This window comes from Pleurodeles waltl, chromosome 1_1 (assembly GCF_031143425.1).
Source record: "Pleurodeles waltl isolate 20211129_DDA chromosome 1_1, aPleWal1.hap1.20221129, whole genome shotgun sequence".
Taxonomy (NCBI): domain Eukaryota; kingdom Metazoa; phylum Chordata; class Amphibia; order Caudata; family Salamandridae; genus Pleurodeles; species Pleurodeles waltl.
Window position 1 is genome coordinate 979,930,758 of NC_090436.1, and position 19,803 is coordinate 979,950,560.

The 19,803-nt window shown below is 48.6% G+C and overlaps 1 protein-coding gene across 1 annotated transcript in view; it reads right to left on the reverse strand.

Annotated features, from left to right (window-relative positions):
- LRIT3 (leucine rich repeat, Ig-like and transmembrane domains 3) overlaps positions 1–19,803 on the reverse strand; it is a 198,878-nt gene that overhangs the window by 48,107 nt on the left and 130,968 nt on the right. The window contains exon 3 of the mRNA XM_069230249.1: positions 8–313. Coding sequence (XP_069086350.1) covers positions 8–313 — 306 coding nt within the window. The remainder of the gene's footprint in view (positions 1–7; positions 314–19,803) is intronic.

Consider the following 19,803-nt stretch of genomic DNA (forward strand, 5'->3'; position numbering starts at 1 on the left):
GAAATACCTGTATAGTTCACTGTTGGTACATTGGCGCGGGACCAGAGCAGCTGAGGCGTGGGGTGACCTGTAGCATCACAGCGCAGCAGGACGTTGCTTCCTAAGGGGGATGTTATTTTGGTGGCCGACGTCATCACTGATGGCTTAAGACACTGGTCCAGTTCTGCCCTTTGGAATAGGATGCCTGCCAGGTTCTCAGGCCCACTGCAGGCCACAGAACAGTCTAGAAGTACCACTTCTGGGTCCACTATCTTGGAAAGTTCAATTAACTTGGAAATCCGGCAGTCACAAAACCATGGGTTATCTTGCAGACCTTAAGCAGAAGAAAATTACAACTTTTACTTCCTCATAAATTAATTGTGAAGTATGTGAAGTAGTTCAAGAATGTTCTAGCAAATGAGCGTTACAGCTGACATTTCTCAATAACTGCATAGTAGTGAAATGACTACGAACATACAAGTCATTTTTTTCAAAACATGCTAAAGTAATGACCTGGCTGAGTCTTGCATGTTCTGCCTGCCACCTTTTCCACGTTTCCTATAATTTTTCCATCCTGCACAAAAGTGTGTCCTCATGTAATTTTCTATGGGCATTTGATGTATTTTTTCTTTTTCCTTTAATGTGTGTGTTTCACCTTTTTCATTTGTCATTTTCCTGCTAAGGCAAGGTGTTCCCAAATGCCAATAAAACCCAATCTATTTTAAAATATATTTTTTAGAAGTCATGAGTTAGAGACAAATACGTTACAAATCAAAGCAACATAATTCCTTTTGATCAGGAAATTGAAAGCTTTGACAATTCAGATATTCTCTGCTCACCAATTATCCACCCTCTATCCTGCCTCTTGTCCCTGACCTGCTTCCCCATCTCCCTTGCCACCCGAATCTGCTAGCAGACTTCAGCTCTGCCGTGCAGGCCTCATCTCATCAGTGCCCATGTCCCTTCACCCAGTGACTTGGAGTGGGGTTCAACACCCAGTACCAACTCTGTTCCCTTGGATTCCCCCTCTGGGGATATCTTGTTACCACTGTCCACCATCTTCACAACCAGTTCTGTTTTGCAGGCTTCCCACATTGCTTCTCTTAACAGTCACTGCTCACTTTGTGGTATTCACCACCCTACACAGATCCTCAAAAGCATCTGAGGTGCAAGAATTGTATGTTGATCTCTTTTTAGGAGCTGGCCAAAGACAGCTCTAGCTGTTTGTTACTAGACCTACTGTGTCCAATGTTTTACACATACATTCACTGAACTTTGAGTCAGCCTCTTGATCTTCAGTGGATGGCTCTGTTGTTTATCTCACTTCCCCGCTCCCAATTCAACAGCCTTTCTTGCTATACTTGTGTCTGTCCAACCCAGGAGCATTTCAGTCTCCCAATGTCTTTACTGGTTGAAGTATCTTTCCTTGCTGACATCAAAACCTCGCATTGCAGTTCATATGAGGGACCAATGTATCTTCTTCTCTCACTTCCTGTTTACCAGGCCAATTCTTAATTAGCTGCCTTTCCCTTTCACACCCCCCACCCAGTGCCCCCTTGTGCACTAACACCTTACTCATTTTTGGGCCATTGCCATGTTTTTAGTGGGCAACCACCTTCAGATAGCCTTTTGGCGATTTCAAGGTGAAACTCGTAACTTATAAGGTCTTCTAGAATTGGGATGTTCAGGTCTGATCTCCTAGAACTAACACAATACAAACTAAAGCAATATTATACATTTGACAATTGAAAACCCAGAAAATGTATAAAGTATCGGTGGGTGATCTCCTCCTGTACGATAAATCAAAATACAAGCATGTTTCATAAGGTTATCGGTATGTGATTTTTCTAATGTGGGTGTTTAACAGTCCACAACGGCAGGAGTTTGGAGCTCAGAATGCATCCAACATTTTTCTCTCTCTTCTATGCTGTTGTCATCCCAATAGCTTACATTTTGTTCCTGTATGTGGGGACGGGAAGGCATCATTAGTGTGCAGTGAAATCACAGCTCTGCTTCTGCTCTCTGTGTCCCCATCTGTGGCTGGTGGTTTCCTCTAGGGTTTGTGTGTTCAGTGCCAGGGTGAATCACATTAAAAGTGTGTTTTATCAAGCTAGCAGTATGTGATATTTCGGACATTTGTGTTTAGCAGCCCACACAGGCAGTAGTTCGGAACATGTAATTTATTGCAACTTTCACTCCCTCTTCAATGTTGTTGTCCTCCCAATTGCTTCCGATTTTAATCTTACTCTTTGCAGGGACGATCTCGGTGTCTATCTGTGGCGGGTGGTTTCTCTAGTACTCCACTCCGGCCCCTCAGAGCATGAGCAGCCTTGGAAGCGAAGGCAACTGAAGAGAAGTTAAAAGAGATTGAGGCCGAGCATGGGGCTACAGTAACACTGCAACTCCTAAACTGCAACCAGAGTCACCACCAGAACTAGAGTTCCCCGCTGCTCACCGAGCAGTCAGTCTTGCCAGACACCCCCCTACACCAGTGCATTACAACCACTACAACACTGAGTAGCAGCACAGCCTCTAACTGATCATAAGGCGGCCAGAGCAACTAACATAAACATGTCCCAGCCTACAACTTCCAAAGTAGGAACATTCACAGAACGTTGGCAAAGCTTTAAAACAGTCCAATCTACCCTGTATTATCAGGTCACTTGCTCTGCAGACAGGTCCCCCAAGCACCACCACAGTAACCATCGACCACAAAAGCTTTTACAGATTAGACACACAATCGTCCATTTAGCCACTGCTCCTGGCATAAGGCTGCAGCTGGTACCCTCAAATATACACAACCTGTCATTCCATACACATGAAAACACTTTTACCCATTTCATAAACTGTGGGATAAGTGTGTAATGCTCTCACATTAATAGGGTTATCACCAACCCCCCCACATCCCAGACGGGACATTGCACCCCTCCTCATAACATACAGCTCCACTGTGAAGGGACCCAGCAAAGTCTGGGATAGATGAGGAAATTGGGATACAAGTGACCCTGAAGCTTGATCAAAACACAGTAGGGAAGGACAACTTGAGAGACCCACCAGCAAGCTTCTACCTAGGAGCAGGCTAGGGTAAGATCAAGTACCCAGGACATCCCTTCACCTGTAGGAAATGTCAATGCCCAGAAAAGAGCTCGAAGGGGACCACTCATGAAACTAGTGGATGCACAGGCAAGAAGATATTCAACATCTGCAGCATCAAGGTACATATATACTACTAATGCCCCGAGTAAGAGAAGAAAAAAAACCTACACGGTTGCAGCAGCAGGAACCCCAGCTCTGAGAACCACCAGAAACCAATTGGACCTAGCAGCCAATGCAAAGGTGAACACCTTCCTGAAGGCTTCCAGAGAAGATGCAGGGAAGAATCACAAGCTAGAAAGGAAGGACACCCTAAAAGGACTATTAACAGTAAAGGCAAGATGGCAGAAGATGAAGGGAAATAAAGGGAGGAAAGGAGGAAAGAAGTAGGATCCAAAGAACAGCAGCAGAGTGGATGAGCTGGCATATGAATTAAGCTAGACACAGTCCCAGACACTGCAAGGAGAGGGAGGAAAAGGAAGAAAGAAGAACACCAGGTTTAGTTAGAAAACATAAATACCTGCTACAGCACCTTCAACTGACACAAGACCCAGACCAAAGACGGTCAAAAAGAAACAGGTTGAAGACCAAGGACCCACAATAACCAACAGTAAGTGGACTTGACCAAGGAAGACTTCTACACCAGGATGAAGATCTGCACCTCTCAGGCTGAACAGGATGACAAGTACATAACCGTCAAATCCCACTTTGAAGAAGACATGGAAGGCACGGGGGTCAAGCCAGCAGAACTAGAAAAGAACTCCTGGAAGAAATGCAACAACTACACTTGGAGCTCAATAAGATACCAGACACAGAACCGATGGAAGAGGAGAAGGAAGAAGTTGAATTGCAAGATGTGCCTGAAGCTGAAGAGGAGATCTTCATTGAAGTCACAGAGAAGAACATTTTTGAAGACCTGCAGGTGGCTCAACAGTCCACGTCAGAGTACAATGGCTATATCATTGTTCACTTTAAATGTCAGGAGTGTGAAGAATCAGGCTAGATGCATTTGTACATTGTGCTTCCTGGCTGTCCAAAACTCAGACATCTCCATGGTAGAGTGCTTGTCATGGACAGTTCGTAGTTTGGGGAGCCAGTGAAGCTCTTCAGTGTGTATTCCTCCTACCCCAAAGAAGAATAATCAGCTTGAGATGTTCCAGTTCTTATACAGTAGCTCATGGCCTCCAGGACAGTTCTGACGGGTGGTGATTTCAGTTGCACCAGAGAGGTGGATGGCCGCACTGGAACAGACTCTGCATGAATGTATGTGACATCTAGGCTGTTGTGGAGATGGTAGGCAAGGCTTCCCTGAAGGGACACCGTTGGAGGCATAGGAGCGATTGCCAGGAGTTTTTCCAGGAGTCAGCTTGATGGTTCTGTGGATTACAGGATTGACTTCCTGTTCACTTCACTAGGAGTGCAGTCATTCAAAAAAAGAGAGTTGGTTGAAATTCCCTATATGTTTATTTATTTATGTTATTTTTTTTTGGGGGGGGGGACACATGAGGCTAACAAGCAAAACTGACAAAGGCCCGTCTGAGAAAGGATTTCACCATTGACATGTTTTGGTATAAAAGGTCTGACAGACAGCTTCTTGATATTGGCTGTGGCTGGATGCATCATTTGGTGATAAAAGGGTGGTAACCGTTCGCGAGAACCTAACCTCTCCCATGTCTTGGCCTGTGAAGTAGCAATATGAATCAGACTCTATCTAGAACACATAGGATAAAGGTCCACCATGTGCACATTACATGGATTTTGCTGGTCACTGAAGCACTCTGGGGTCATAGAGAGGAAAGGCTGAAAGCCAAGTGGCTTTATAAAATCACAACAGTCTCAGGTGATGTGTAATATACTTTTAATGTATTGTGAGTGGTGTTTAATTTCTTATATGATCACACCATCACCTTTCCCACAAACAACTTTAGTCCTTGGTGTCTTGTTCTTTCACATAAAAGAGACAGTGGGGGTCATTACAACCCTGGCGGACGGTGTTAAAGCGGCGGTAAGACCGCCAACAGCCTGGCGGTCTATTTTTGAGGATTATGACCATGGTGGTTACCGCCATGGTCATCCGCCGCTTCTCCGTTCCGCCCGCCAGGGCGGAGACGACCGATGGGCTGGAGACCTGGGTCTCCAGCCCGGCGGCCATGACAATACCGCCGTCGGTATTTTGACCCGGCTTACCGCCGTGGATTTCCAGCGGTAGAAACCACCATGAAATCCATGGCGGTAAGCACTATCAGTGCCAGGGAATCCCTTCCCTGGCACTGATAGGGGTCTCCCCCATCCCCCACCCCCATCCCGACGCCCTCCCCCACACCCCGCGCCACTCCTGCCACCCCCAAAGGTGGCAGGACCCCCCTCCCCACCCTGACCCCGACATTACCTTATACATGAACACCCGACACGCACGCAGGCACCACCAACACACATAAAGGCACACACACCGACATACATGCCAACATCCACACACACAGTCAGACACGCACACCCACATTCAAACATACACGCGCACATCCATACAGACATACCTACAGACATACATGCACTCATTCCCAAAACACGCAACACCCCCGCAAGCATACACGCACTCACACACCCCCTCTACATACACCCATGCACACCCCCATGCACCCACACAACACACATCACCCTCCCCACCCCACTCCCCTAACGGATGATCGACTTACCTGTTCCGTCGATCCTCCGGGAGGGGACGGGAGCCATGGGGGCAGCTCCGCCGACACCACACCGCCAACAGAACACCGCCGTGCCGAATCACAGGACATGATTCGCTAGGCGGTGTTCTGTTGGCGTGGCGGTGGAGGTGGAGCAACCTCCACTTCCCCGCCGCCCTTCACTATGGCTGTTGGTGGCTCTCTGTCGGAAAAATCACGTAGAGCTGCCAACAGTCATAATACACTGAGCGGAAAACCGCCACCACTGGCGGTCTTCAGCACAGCGGTCCCTTGGCGGTCTTGTAAAAAGACCGCCGAGGTTGTAATGACCCCCAGTATCTTTACAGACATGAAGAATAAAAGTATAATCTGTAGTGCAAAGTTAAACAGGCCAAAACGTAATTACTAATTTTTAGCAAAACATTAGATGCAGTTTAATGTGTGTCAGATTAAAAGAAATGCTGTCTCTCACAATTTGTAGAAATATGCATAAAGATTCTATCTTTCTTGTTATAATGTGGAAGTAAATAAACACATTGCTATAAATGTCTAATTTCTACTGATCACTGTTCATTTTGGAAAAACTGATTAACCGAATGAAAATCCAGTTCTCTTTTTAATTTTTTTAACTGCAGCTGCAATTATGCTCTATTACTTAAGCCTTATGACATCATGGCTCAACGGTAATTATGTCACAGTTGGGCAGCTAAATCTCTTTCTTATCACAGGTAACTAGAGACATCGTAATTTGACTGTATTTAGTAAATTAGAGAAAAGCTTTTATACAGGGATTGCAAGCTCCCCAATATTTTACTGACACAGTGTCAATAGCAACCACAAATGGAAACCATGCAGTGTTTAGCAAACTGCATGAACATTCAGAAAGCACTGCTACAATTAATTTGGACCAGAAGGAGATTACACATATGTTTTTTCTTGTATTGCATGTGGAGTCTCACTCTCCCTATTGCATTAACCCCAAGGTATGGTAAAGTAATCTTAAGCAGGTGTGAGATCAGTTTCTTGGCATGTGTATGACCTTAAGCATACAAAGAGGCTTCATACATCTGTTCCTGGATGACTCTAACCTAGATATGCTATAAAGATTATAATATTAACTACTTTCTTTTAATTTAACAAAAAGATTACAATTTCCATATATTAACAAAACTAAGGATAAAAATAAATTAGCCAGGGGGCCTTGTCTGGCCACCGACGCTGATGGCTGCCTGAGCCCCGGGCTCCGTTAGGCAATTGGCCTTTAAAGGGGGTAGGGGCCGTGGGGAGCAGCGGAAACCTGCGGCTACTGCCAGGGTGATCCCGCAAATGGAACAATACGTTCGGATAGCCTGCGGGGGGCCTCCTTCTGTGGACGTCTGTTTTCCCCACCGCCACAGAGGCAGGTGAGGCCTAGAGGAGCAGAGCGAGGCAGCGGCCTTGCGTGTGGGACGGACAAGGTTGGCTACGCGTGAGAGGCGCGCTGCTGGGACCGGGGCCTCCTGATCACACCGCCACATTGGCCGCACCATACCAGCACCCCTTCCCTTCCCCCCTCCTTTTTTGGAGGACCCACTGAACAAGGTGGGGGGCTGGTGCCCACAATACTGAAGGACACCAGGCAGCAGGCCTTGGGCAGCCAGGCAAGAGGAAGTCCAACCACCTACTTACTCAGGACAGTCCCACACCACTGTGAGGATCTCCCTGTACCCCCTCGGCTACATCTCACCTCCCCCCCCGGGGACCAATATCGCCTCCACATGATGATTCAGGTGCGTGGAACGGGCCATAAACAGACCAGCACCAATCCTAACCACAAAAGACCCAAGGCTTACCACGGGGACACATCAGGAGGTACCTCATACCAGTGCTTGCACCTGAACCCTCTCCCCATCTCCTGAACAAAGCCGCTTCTCAGGCCTCGTAGAGGGGTGCTGATCCTCTGCCTGGAAGAGAGTGGCAAGGCCAGATCACGGCCATGACACATGGGGGGCCCATCTGAGGCCAGAGACCAAGGGCGGTCTGTGGTGGCACCCATTCTCCTGTGCCTAGGGCGACGAACAGGTGAGGACCTTTGTAGGCGGAGGCAGGAGGGCTGACACACCCCTGAAGGAAGAACTTGGCCCCTGCCTGAGTTACGAGGCAGACGAGGATGCAACCAGGTTATGCACTGTGAACGCGCTCCCACTTACCAGACGCTTGCAGAGGCTGAGAACTAGGGGTCTCACCCCACCTCCCGCTCCTCTGCTGTACTTTGGTGGCAGTAGTCAAACTAAAGGTGTAGTTGGGTTCACGTTTGGGTCCATTATAGAAACTGGGGTAGGTGTAGAAACCCCCAAGACGGTTTCTGTCTCACCTGGTGGCATTGGCCTATCCACCTTGGCTGCTTGTCCCCTTAACATGGATAAGTACAAGCAGTCAATTGAAATAAATGGTGTTGAGGCCCAGGCCTACCGGGACATAGGTGCCAGTATCACTTTGGTGACTGAAACCTGGTGTCACCTGCACAACACCTCCTTGGACAGACGTACCAGGTTACTGATGTCAATAACTCCACTCAGTCTCTCCCTTTAGCTGTAGTGCAACTTAGTTGGGGTGGAGTTACTGGCCCAAAGCAGGTGGTAGTGTCACCTATCTTGCCTGTAGATTGTCTCTTAGGTATTGATCTAGAGTCCTCAGGTTGGCCTGAGGTAGAGTTTAGGACCCATTTATCCGTGCTGGGTATTCCTGAGGAATTGCTTCCTCTCATTTCAAGTGAAATGAAAAAGCAAAGAAGAGAAGGAGCCTCAGGATCCTCCTTGCCCCACAGGCGTAAAAGGGTATCAAAGTATCCCTTCCCCACCCTACCACTAAGGATACCATTTCTGTGGTGGGAGATACTTCTCCTAGGGTGAAACCTGTACCAAGGGAGTCCACAGCTACCACAGCTGAACTCCCAGAGATAAAAGTCCCTCTCTGTGAAAACACTGAAACAGATAAGCGTAACTGCACTGTTTTGGTAAATGTGGAGCAACTCTCCAGCCCTCCCAGAGAAATCTTAGTGCAGCACCCATGCACTACCTCTAAAGACATAGGACAGCAGCCCTGTCCTTATTTGGAGCCTTTAGGACAGCAGCCCTGTCCTTATGTGGAGCCTTTAGGACAGCAGCCCTGGTCTTCTCCAACCCAAGAGGGACAACAACCCTGTCCTCTCTTAGAACCATGGGGACAAACTTTTTGCCCTGCTCTGGCCTTGCTGAGACAGCACCCCTGTCTAGTGTTGCATTCCTTAGGACAGCAGCCCTGTCTTGACATAGGATCCCAGGGAAAGTTACACTGCCCCACTTTAAAACGTTTTACTAATCTTACAAATAGGGAATCTCAAAGTACGCACTTGCACTGTTCTCTAGCTAAAAATCTCCAAACAGGGCGGTTGACCTCCCCACAGGGAAGGGTCCATACAGTGGATGATAAAGGGAGTAACCACTCTATTGCAGATCTACTCTCCACTTATCATCACTTAGACAATAAAGTCTCAACTGGCCAAGGTTAGCCTTATTATCCTTCGTTTTGGGGGAGGTGTGAGAAACTAGCCTCTTTCTAGCATGGTTACCCCCATTTTTGGCCTGTTTGTCTGTGTGTTTGACTGTGTCACTAGGATCCTGCTAGCCAGGACCCCAGTGCTTATGGTTTGTGGCCTACTTGTCAGTATATTTCACTGTTTTTGTCACTATGCTTTACTGTGTCACGAGAGTCCTGCTAACCAGGATCCCAGTGCTTATGCTCTCTCTGTTTCTAAATTTGTCCTTACATACTGGTAACTCAGTATTTCACTCCAAATCGGCATACTGGTCCCCCCTTATAAGTCCCTAGTATATGTTACCTAGGTACCCAGAGAATTGGGGTACCAGGGGATCCCTATGGGCTCCAGTATTTCTTTTGCCACCCATAGGGAGCCCATGCAAAGGCTTCTACAGGACTGCCATTGTCATTTTCACTACACCAGGTCACTTATAAGTCACCTATATATCAGGTCTTCCAACCCTGAAGGCTGGGTGCAAATTACCTGTGTGTGAGGGCACCCCTACACTAGCAGTGGTGCCCCCACGTCATCCAGGCCCATTTTGCCAGTCTTCGTGAGTGCGGGGACGCCATTTTATGTGTATAGTGGATATAGGTCAATACATATGTCTAGCTTCACAATGGTAACCCCGAATATGGCCATGTAAGGTGTCTAACAACTGGGAATCGTACCCCCAATACTGATTCCAGTATTGGTTGCAGAATCCCATGCACTCTGGGGGCTCCACACTGGACCCCCAGTACTGCCATACCACCCTTCTGAGGTTTTCCAGGCAGCCCCACCTGCTGCCACCTCAGAGACAGGCTTCTGCCGTCCTGGGGCTTGAGCAGCTCAATCCCAGGAAGGCAGAACAGAGCATTTCCTTTGGGAGAGGGGTGTTACACCCTCTCCCTTTCGAAATAGGTGTTACAGGCACGGATGGGTAGCCTCCCACAGCCTCTGGAAATGCTTTGAAGGGCACAGATGGTGCCCTCCTTGCATAATCCAGTCTACACAGGTTCAGGGACCCCCAGTCCCTGCTCTGGTGCGAAACTGGATAAAGGAAAGAGGAACAACCACTCCCCTGTCCATCACCATCCCAGGGGTGGTGCCCAGAGCTCTTCTAGAGTGTCCCTGGGTTTTCCCATCTTGGATTCCAAGGTGGTGGGGCACTCTGGGAGCATCTGAGTGGCCTGTGCAAGCAGGTGACATCAAAACCACTCCTGATAGGTGCTTACCTGGTTAGGTGACCAATCCCCCTCTCAGGGCTATTTAGGGTCTCTTCTTTGGTTGTTTCTTCAGATTTGGATTGCAAGACTCCCGCAGGGATCCTCTGCAACCTTTACTTCATCTTCTACCAACAGAACAGCCGCTGACCGCTCCAGGAACTCTACAAAACTGCATCAAAGAAGCAAAGACGACTTCTACAACCTTGTAACTTCAGCTCCTGCCAGCAACTGCAACAGTTTCCAGGTCGTGCATCCTCCGATGACTGCCTCTGTTCAGCCTGCACCAGAAGAACCGAAGGAATCTCCTGTGGAGTGAGGGAGTCACTTCCCTGCTTCAGCAGGCACCTCTCTGCAGCAATGACCAGTGGTATGGGTCCCCTCTCCAGATGACAGGCATGGATCTAGCAACATGGGTGGTGGAATAAAGTGACTCCAATAGTCCCAACATTCATCTGTCCAACTTTGGTGAAGGTAAGAGCTTGCTTCCCCACACAAGACAGTACCCACATGCACAGCATGACTTGCAGTTGCCAAGGCTTGTGTGCAACCTTCCAAAAAGTTCTTCATGCACAGCACAGCTTAGGCCCCCAGCACTCCACCCTGCGACGCACAGCTTCCTGAGTGGTTCTCCGGCGGTGTGGGAATCCTTTGTGTCGTGCTGCGTGGGCCTCCATTTGCGCCTTCTTTCTCCCCATGCTGTGGGACTCCTGTGTGCACTGCCTGGACTTCTGAGGGCTCTCTAAGTTGCTGAGAGCCCCCTATGTCTCACCCTCCTGGGTAGAGGCCACCAGGTCTCTCCTGGTCCAGGGCAGCACCATTTTCCGCTAACCGCAAGCTTTGCATGTGCCAAGGTTTGTTGGCGAACTCCAGCAACACAAACCAGACTGCATTCTTCCATCCGGTGTGGGACATCTTCTGCACCAACCAGGAACCTGCATCTATCTTCTTTGGTGCAATACTGACTTTGTCTTCTCACCGGTGGTTCTTCTTTTGCACCTTCATCCGGGTTAGCAGGGGCTCCTGTACTCCCTGGACTCTTTAGTGCTTCTTGCACTTGGTCCCCTTCTTCCACAGGTCTTCTGGCCCAGGAATTCATAATTGGTGTCTTGCAGTCTCTTCTGGTTCTTGCATAATCTTCTATCACAACTTCTTGTGTGTTTCAGGAAACTTACTATGATTTACTCCTGTTTTCCTGGGCTCTGGGGTGGGGTCTATTGCTTACCTTTGGTGTTTTCTTACATCATCAGCGCCCCTCTACACACTACACTTGCCTAGGTGGGAAACCGACTTTGCATTCCACTATTTTAGTATATGGTTTGTGTTCCCTCTAGGCCCATTGCAACCTATTGTGATTTTCACTGTTTACACTGTTTTCTGACTATTTACTCACCTGTTTTTGGTTACTAGTCTATATATTGTGTATAATACCTCCTAATGGGGAATAGCCTCCAAAGTATTTTTGGCATTGTGTCACTAAAATAAAGTACCTTTAATTTTGTAACACTGAGTATTGGCTTTCGTGTGTGTGAGTACTGTGTGACTACAGTGGTATTGCAAGAGATTTGCATGTCTTCTAGTTCAGCCTTGACTGCTCTGCCTACAGCTACAGCCTGGCTTCTAGACACTGACTACATTTCACTAATAAGGGATAACTGGACCTGGTATAAGGTGTAAGTACCTTTGTTACCCACTACAAGCCAGGCCAGCCTCCTACAATATACTGCTCACCCTACCAGCCCTGTTGGAGATTATTGACAGATTTGCGACCCTTTCAGGGCATCAGATGAACTGGGACAAGAGTGAAGAGCTGCCCCTCTCCAATAACACCACATGGGTGGCAATCCACGACTTCCCCTTCTGCTGGACACCATTTCACCTCATATACCTGGGAATCCTCGTTAATGGAAGACTGCAGCACATAGTAGCAGACAACTTAGACCCACTCATCACTCACATGGATATGGATTTCAAAAAGAGGTCTCATATGGGCCTTTCCATGTGGGGGAGGGTACAGGTGGTGAGGATGGTTACACTGTTGCACCATACCTATGTGCTAGGTATGCTACCCATACAGGTGCCTCTCTCATCCCTCAGACAGATCGACAAGGCGATCAGAGGCTTTATCTGGGGCTCCTCCCGCCCCCTTGTCCTCAGCCAAACTAATGGCATGCTGCTCTCATGGAGGCATGGGGCTCCCTTTGATAGAACACTATGCCATAGCCCTACATCTATCTCAGTTAGCATATTTGCTACCCAAAGTAACGGATCCACCACAGTGGGTCATTATGGAATGTATGCTGCTGTCCAGTCGAGGCGGACTTAGGGGGTCATTCTGAGTTTGGCGGGCGGCGATCGCCGCCCACCAAACTTCCCCCGTCGAAAGACCGCGGGGTCCATTTCGACTTTCCCGCTGGGCCGGCGGGCGACCGCTAAAAGAGCGCCCGCCGGCCCAGCGGGAAAGGCCCTGCAACATTGAAGCCGGCTCCGAATGGAGCCGGCGGTGTTGCAGGGGTGCGATGGGTGCAGTTGCACCCGTCGCGATTTTCACTGTCTGCAAAGCAGACAGTGAAAATCCTGCTGGGGCCCTGTTAGGGGGCCCCTGCACTGCCCATGCCAGTGGCATGGGCAGTGCAGGGGCCCCCAGGGGCCCCACGACACCCATTCCCGCCATCCTGTTCTGGCGGTGAAAACCGCCAGAAACAGGTTGGCGGGAAGGGGGTCGGAATCCCCATGGCGGCGCTGCAAGCAGCGCCGCCATGGAGGATTCTCCCAGCCGGGGGAAATCTGACGGGAAACCGCCGGACCTGGCTGGGCGACCGCGGCTTTACAGCCACGGTCGGAATACTAAAGGAAGCACCGCCAGCCTGTTGGCGGTGCTTCCGTGGGTCAGAATGACCCCCTTAGCGTCTTGTACCAAACAGGCCCTCCTCAGTCAGGTTCCAGTATCCCAATGCTGAGGGCCATGCATGCGGCCTGGCGTAAGGCACATCGCCTCCTAGCCACTCATCCTTTTCTCCACTCGCAGACCCCTATATGGAGCAATCACGGCCTATGGATAGGAGGGTCCACCATTTATTGGGAGCCCTGGAGCTCAGCCGGCATTGAATGTTTGGATCATATCATCGAGAAAGATGGAATTAAACCATTTGCGCGCCAGAGGAGGAAATATGGCCTCCACCGCCATCAAAAATGGCGTTACTTGCAACTCAAACACTGTCTTTGACGTAGCATGGGGACCGGGCCCTGGACCCTACAGGTCTCGCCTGTCCTGTCTTACCTTAAGAAGTGGGGCAGCTTCAAGGGCACGCTGGCGGGCCTATATGGGGTTCTTACACATCACCTTTATTCACAACCCCTTCTAGACGACCTACGCTCCATATGGCCGATACGCCTCCAGGCAGAGTTTGAGACAGAGAACCGGATGGATATGTTAGAGGGCCCTGGACAGAGGTGTCCGAGAAGCATGCCTGAAGTTTTGCCTTTTTAAAGTGATTCACGCTTGGTACCAGACCCGTGAGAAATTGCACAGAATGGTTCTTTTATACCACGCCGACTGCTGCCGCTGTCTGGAGAACCGATTTGACCTGGTCCACGTCCTATGCGAATGTCCGTCAATCAGGCACTTCTGGGAGGCTGTAGGCTCCACCCTTAGCACTTCCATAACACTCAGGAGGCCGCTCTCTTCTTCTTTCATACTCTTGCACGACATGAGAGATACCCCAGAGCTAACCCAACTGCAACCGTGATAACTACATATGGCTCTTGCGACGGCCAAGTTCTGTATCCTCCGCCACTAGAGGTGTCCGGCCCTCCCCACGTCGGAAGAGTGGATGGTGGCAATGGCCCGTACTGCCGCGTATGAACGCGTTACATACCAAATGCAAGACCAAAGTTCCCAGTACAAGCAGACATGGGCGCCCTTTCTCAGAGAAAACTCGTAGCATACTTCTTGTCCAAGCATTCTACCTCTGAATAACTATCCCCCCTCCTCTCCCTAGACAGGTATCCTCACGGCACTCCCCACATCTGATCTCTGCCCTCCCCCATACACCCATTCGCCTACACTTCTCCGCCCTCCCATCCCCCCAAGCCCCTTCAGAATGCAAAGGACGCTTGGTGCTCCCCTTCCTCCCCCTTCCTCTTTCATGATAAACCTATCACATCATCTCCCACCCTACGCTGCCCTACCTCCTTTTCCCCTACACACCCCTCCTCCTCATTTTATTTTACTATACTGTACCCTGTCTGTTGTCACTCATTCCTCCTGAACTTGACTTCACCCCTCCCTAATCCATCCTACCTTACCCAATCACGCACTGGTGACTAGTAGTCCGTCACACTACCCCTGCATAGGCTGCTTTCCACACCCTCGCTTCCACTACCCCCTCTACTATATCATGGTATGGACACACGGTCCTGCAGCCATAAAATAATGGCCCACAGTCAAGGCCTACTGGATAATGCACCTTCCTGTGCCCCTCTCTACCTACCTACCTCACTACCGAATACTCACCTCCCATCCTTTTCCCCATTGCAGCATGAAGTTTGGATAAACCGATGGCCAGAATCACTCCCACGGCGACCCCTTGATGCTGGGCACAAACCCAGAAATGGTTTAGGGAACGGGACCCTCCAATCCCTAGGTTAACATGCATCTGGCCTGTACCAAGACCCCAGTAGCCCTGCAGAGACCTGTCCTCTGTCAGATAGTAGCATACTTGCAAAGTGGATCATCCTCACCATTGCCCTCCGCCTTCACTGTTTACGAGTCAATTGATGGTCTTCTGCGTTCTGTTCTTTTTATGTATTGACTCACTGCAGGCTATCCTGGTTATACCATGTATCTGTATACAGTCTTGTTACACCAATAAAAAAATTACAACACAAAAGAAATAAATAAATGAGCCAATCCATAGCTTCCAAATGCTTCGCACTATGTATTTACATATTTTTTTTACATTTTTTGTTGAATACCTAACACGGCAATTCAAATGATTCGGAAAAGTAAACTACAGGCTTATGATACGTCTTAGTTCTCAAACACAGAAATATACAAAGCAGACAATAAACATTCTCTTGCGTGCAACAAAGTTACTGTTAGGGAGCATAGTTTCCACATCACACTTTATCTTGTCTTACCTTCAAATAAAACTTTCTGCAAATCCACTGTATGAAAGTGCCCCTTTAAGTATCGTCACCCCCCACTTTTTGTCCCTCAGTGCTGATGTGTATGACGCTGTTAGTGTGCTGGAAGTCTGCTAACCAGGCCCCAGTGCCTGTGCTCTATCCCTAAATTGTTATGTCAACATGGTGATTCCCCGATTGGCATCACTTTACCACTTTATAAGCTCCTAGTAAATAGTACTCAGGGTACACAGGGCATAGGTGGTAGAGGGGTCCCCAAGGCTGAAGCACAAGTGTGTGCCCCCCTAGGTGACCCACACATATTACTGAAGGCAGGCCTGCCACTGCAGACAGCCAGAGCGGAGCAAATTTTGATTTCTGCCATCTCGGGAATGGCAGAATAGAGGGTTCAGTATAGCTAAAGGTGGCCTGTCCCACCGGATGTGGGCATCTCACGGCCGGATTAGCTGTAGGAGCTAGCTGCCCATTGGCCACTAGTCTCCACATCTCTAACTCCCCTCTATCCAGAATTTAAGGGACAACCTCTGACACCAGACCCCCGTTCTGACTGACCTACTTTAAAAAGGGACAAGGAGAAGCTCTGCTTCACCGACAACCAGACTCTGCTCACTGCACCAAAGCAAAAGAGGGATATGTTGTCCCTGAGGCAACAGACGGGGAACTGCAAGATTGACTCTTGTTCTGGCTGAAACTCAACACTTCCGACCGGAGGGTTTCTGTGAAAGCCGGAAACACCCCCAGACACCCCTTGATTGGTGGCACCGGTCCACTGCAAACTGCAGGTAAAAGCTCTCACAGGATCTGAAGTTTTGCCGACCATCAGGCCCACTTTTAAATCAATGAAAACCAGGTGGTCCAGTGACTTCTGGGAGGCGTTGTTCACTCTTCCCTCAAGTCTCAGGCCATTACCTCACTCCCTCAGACCCAGATAACTTTCCAAGGGATTCCTCCACCTTTACCACTGACAAGGATTGTTGGTTGCAAGTCTGGTAACTAGCCCCCAAACTCGATACTGCACGTATAGGGCACAGGGTGCAATCTGCATTTGACATTTGCAATCTAGCCCCACCTAAGATTTTGCATCCTCTTGGCAGCACCATTGTGTAAGCTGTAAATTCAGCATCAGCGCGAGTCCCATTCAGCACCACGGACAGCCAGGACAACTCTGCACACGGGCCCCACGGACCAGGTAGAAGTTAACTGATGGCTGTGGCCTGATCCCAGGACATGCACAACCTTAACCCTGTAAGTGTTTCCCCACAGCTCAGCCTCCAAGTGGTCATTTGCAACCAGGAGTTCCCTGCATTGACTTCAACATTAGTTCAGTTCAGCACCATGGACAGCCGAACAATTCTGCACATGTATGTCATGGGCCACATAAAACTGCACTGACTATCATGATCTGGTCCTAGGGACTGCACAACTTTAACCCCAACACGGTTCCAAACAACTCACTTTCTAAGTAAGATTTTTGCAGCCAGTGATCTAAATACTAGTTCTGCTGTGATTTAATATTGCTTCAGAAATCTTGTTCATCTCTGCTCATTTTGCGTTCTAAATTAAGATACAAATAAGCTCTATTTTTTATAAATTGTGTCAGATTCATTTTAAGTTGTGTCAATTACTTATCATCCATGTTTGCTCTGTGAAACGCTTAACACATGTTACTCTAAGTAAAGCCTGAATACTCTTTGCCACACTACCATAACTGAGCTAAGGATTTACTAGTGGGAATCCAAGGACCATCTCTGGGGTATTGTGAGAGTATTACATGGTGAGGAATAACCCCTACACCACATAATAATCCACTTTCCTACATTGGTGTTTGAGCGGTGGGATCTTGAACTTGTTTCACAGTACCACTTGATCATAAGTGTATTTTGTACGAGAAATTGACTTTAGCATCAAAGGCTATTTTTTCAAAATGTTTTCGATTTTTCTAAGTGGCTTTTAAGGGCTCTGTCTTAGACATTTAAATAGGCCTAGTGAATTAGGAACTTTTGTCTTGAAAGTTTTTTACCCATTTTTAACAAGATACCAAATCTTAGGTTAAAAAGCACAACGGATACTGACAAGAGTCTCAACTTGTTTATCCTGCCAGCCTTCAGGATCAGTGACCGAGAGCTTTGTGCAAAGCTAGAGGCATTTGCTATAGACCCATGGCCAAAAAGGAGGACGAGAGAAGGCACTCAGGTTCTATAAAGAAGAGAGGGTAGAGAAGGAGGTTTATTCCTCAGAAGGTGAATTTGTAGAGGTGGATGAAGTGGCTTGTGCCCCAGAAAATGAAGTGGAACAAGGTGAGGACCACCGTTCTCAACCACTCCTCTGTCCCCTTTACCTGTGGGAAGTGACAGAGGTCACTCTAGTAGACCCTCACTGGTAAGAGAGTAGGACTCCTAGAGAAATAGTTGGGTTTAATTTCCTTGGAGAAGAGAAAACTTGAACTCAAGGAGAGGAGACTAGCCCTAGAGGAAAGGGGGGCTAAATTGGGTGTTGGGTAAAAAAATGGTGGCTGCAACGATAACAACAGGGAGAAGGAGGAATCCTTTGACCCAAAAATCCCCAAAGGAATTGTCTCAAGCATAGTGATGGAGACAACATTGACAAATGGTTTGCAGCCTTAGAGAGGGCTTGCAGAATGAGGATGGTTCCATCTCATCATTGGGGTTCTCTTCTTTGGGAGCTCTTTCCATTTAGGGGCAGAGGAAGACTTCTGAGGAGGTGACTGAGTCCTACAAACACATGATGGATACTCTCATAGAAGGGTTTTGCCTCACCACTGAACAATACAGACTGAAGTTTAGGGACACCCAGAAAACCAGACCTGTGTGGACTTTGTGGACTCTTCAGTCAGAGCACTATAGGACTGGATTAAAGGCGATAAGGTGGACACTTATGATGGTCTGTACAATATGATCATGAAAGCACACTTCCTGACTAACTGCAGCACAGAGAAAGTGTTTCAGCATCTAGTTCATTCTGAGCTGTCCTCTCCCATAGATCTGGGAAAGGTAGCTGACAAACAGGTCAGATCCAGGGTACCTAAAAAGACTCAGGGTGGAGGTGACCATAAGAAGGGTTCATAGGCTTTCCAGCAGGGGAAAGAGGTGAGCGAGGAGAAAAATGAAAATAAAGAGTTCTCTAAAGGACCTCAAAATACTTCTCAGAAGGGTGGGTCACGAGACTACTCACACTCCAAAGGAATGGATATTAGGGTAACACCTGGGACACAAGGAAGGCTTCTGGATTGTGTCATGACTATCATCAGGCAGGTCTTAAGAAAGCAGATGCATAATGCTCTAGAAAGTACCTAGTGGTGGACAATGCCAAAGGGTTGGCTAGCCTAGAAGTGAGGATGGAAGTGTACTCTGGAGGGACCAGAGGTTACACTGAAGCTACCTTAGTGTCCATGGCTAGGGTGGATATTGAATCCCTGGCTGTCATACGTCCAAGCATGGAGAAGTACAGATAATGTCTGAAGATCAGTGGGACTGAGGTTGAGGCTCTGAGGGACAGAGATGCCAGTGGCACTACGGTAGCTGCGAGACTGGTTTCCCTGGACCAAATGTTGCCTGGTGTCAGTCACTAGGCCACCAGCGCTGACAATGAAACTAAGCTACATTCATGACTTTGGTGAGCTTAGAATGTGACACGGTTACTGGCCCAAAGAAGGTGGTTGTGTCCCCTGCCATCCTGGTGGAGTGTCTGTTGGAAAATCATCTAGAGACTTCTACTTGGGCAGAAGCAGAGTGGAAGGCTCATGCAGAAATGCTGGGTCTCTCTGAGTGGGTGTGTGTTTCCACTAGAGCACAGGTAGCACGTCAAGGAAAGAAAGGGGACTTGGTCATAAATGGTGGACCAAGTAGCCCCTAGCAAGAGAAAGGACATGAAGTCTGCTGAGACAGCTTCAAAGAGGTCACAGGACCAGGGGAGATTTCTCCGGAGGGACATGCCCTAGTGCCCGAGGAGAAACTGCAGCTGAGACAGCCTGGCATGACCTTCCAGAGCTTTTCAGTGAAGGGGGCCCCTCCAGAGAAGACTTTTGCCAAGGGCAAATAGAATGCCCTACTCCTGATGGCGTTAGGCAGCAAGCTGCAAGGCAAGAGGCGGATGATGTCAGTGGTACCCACAGGGCCTA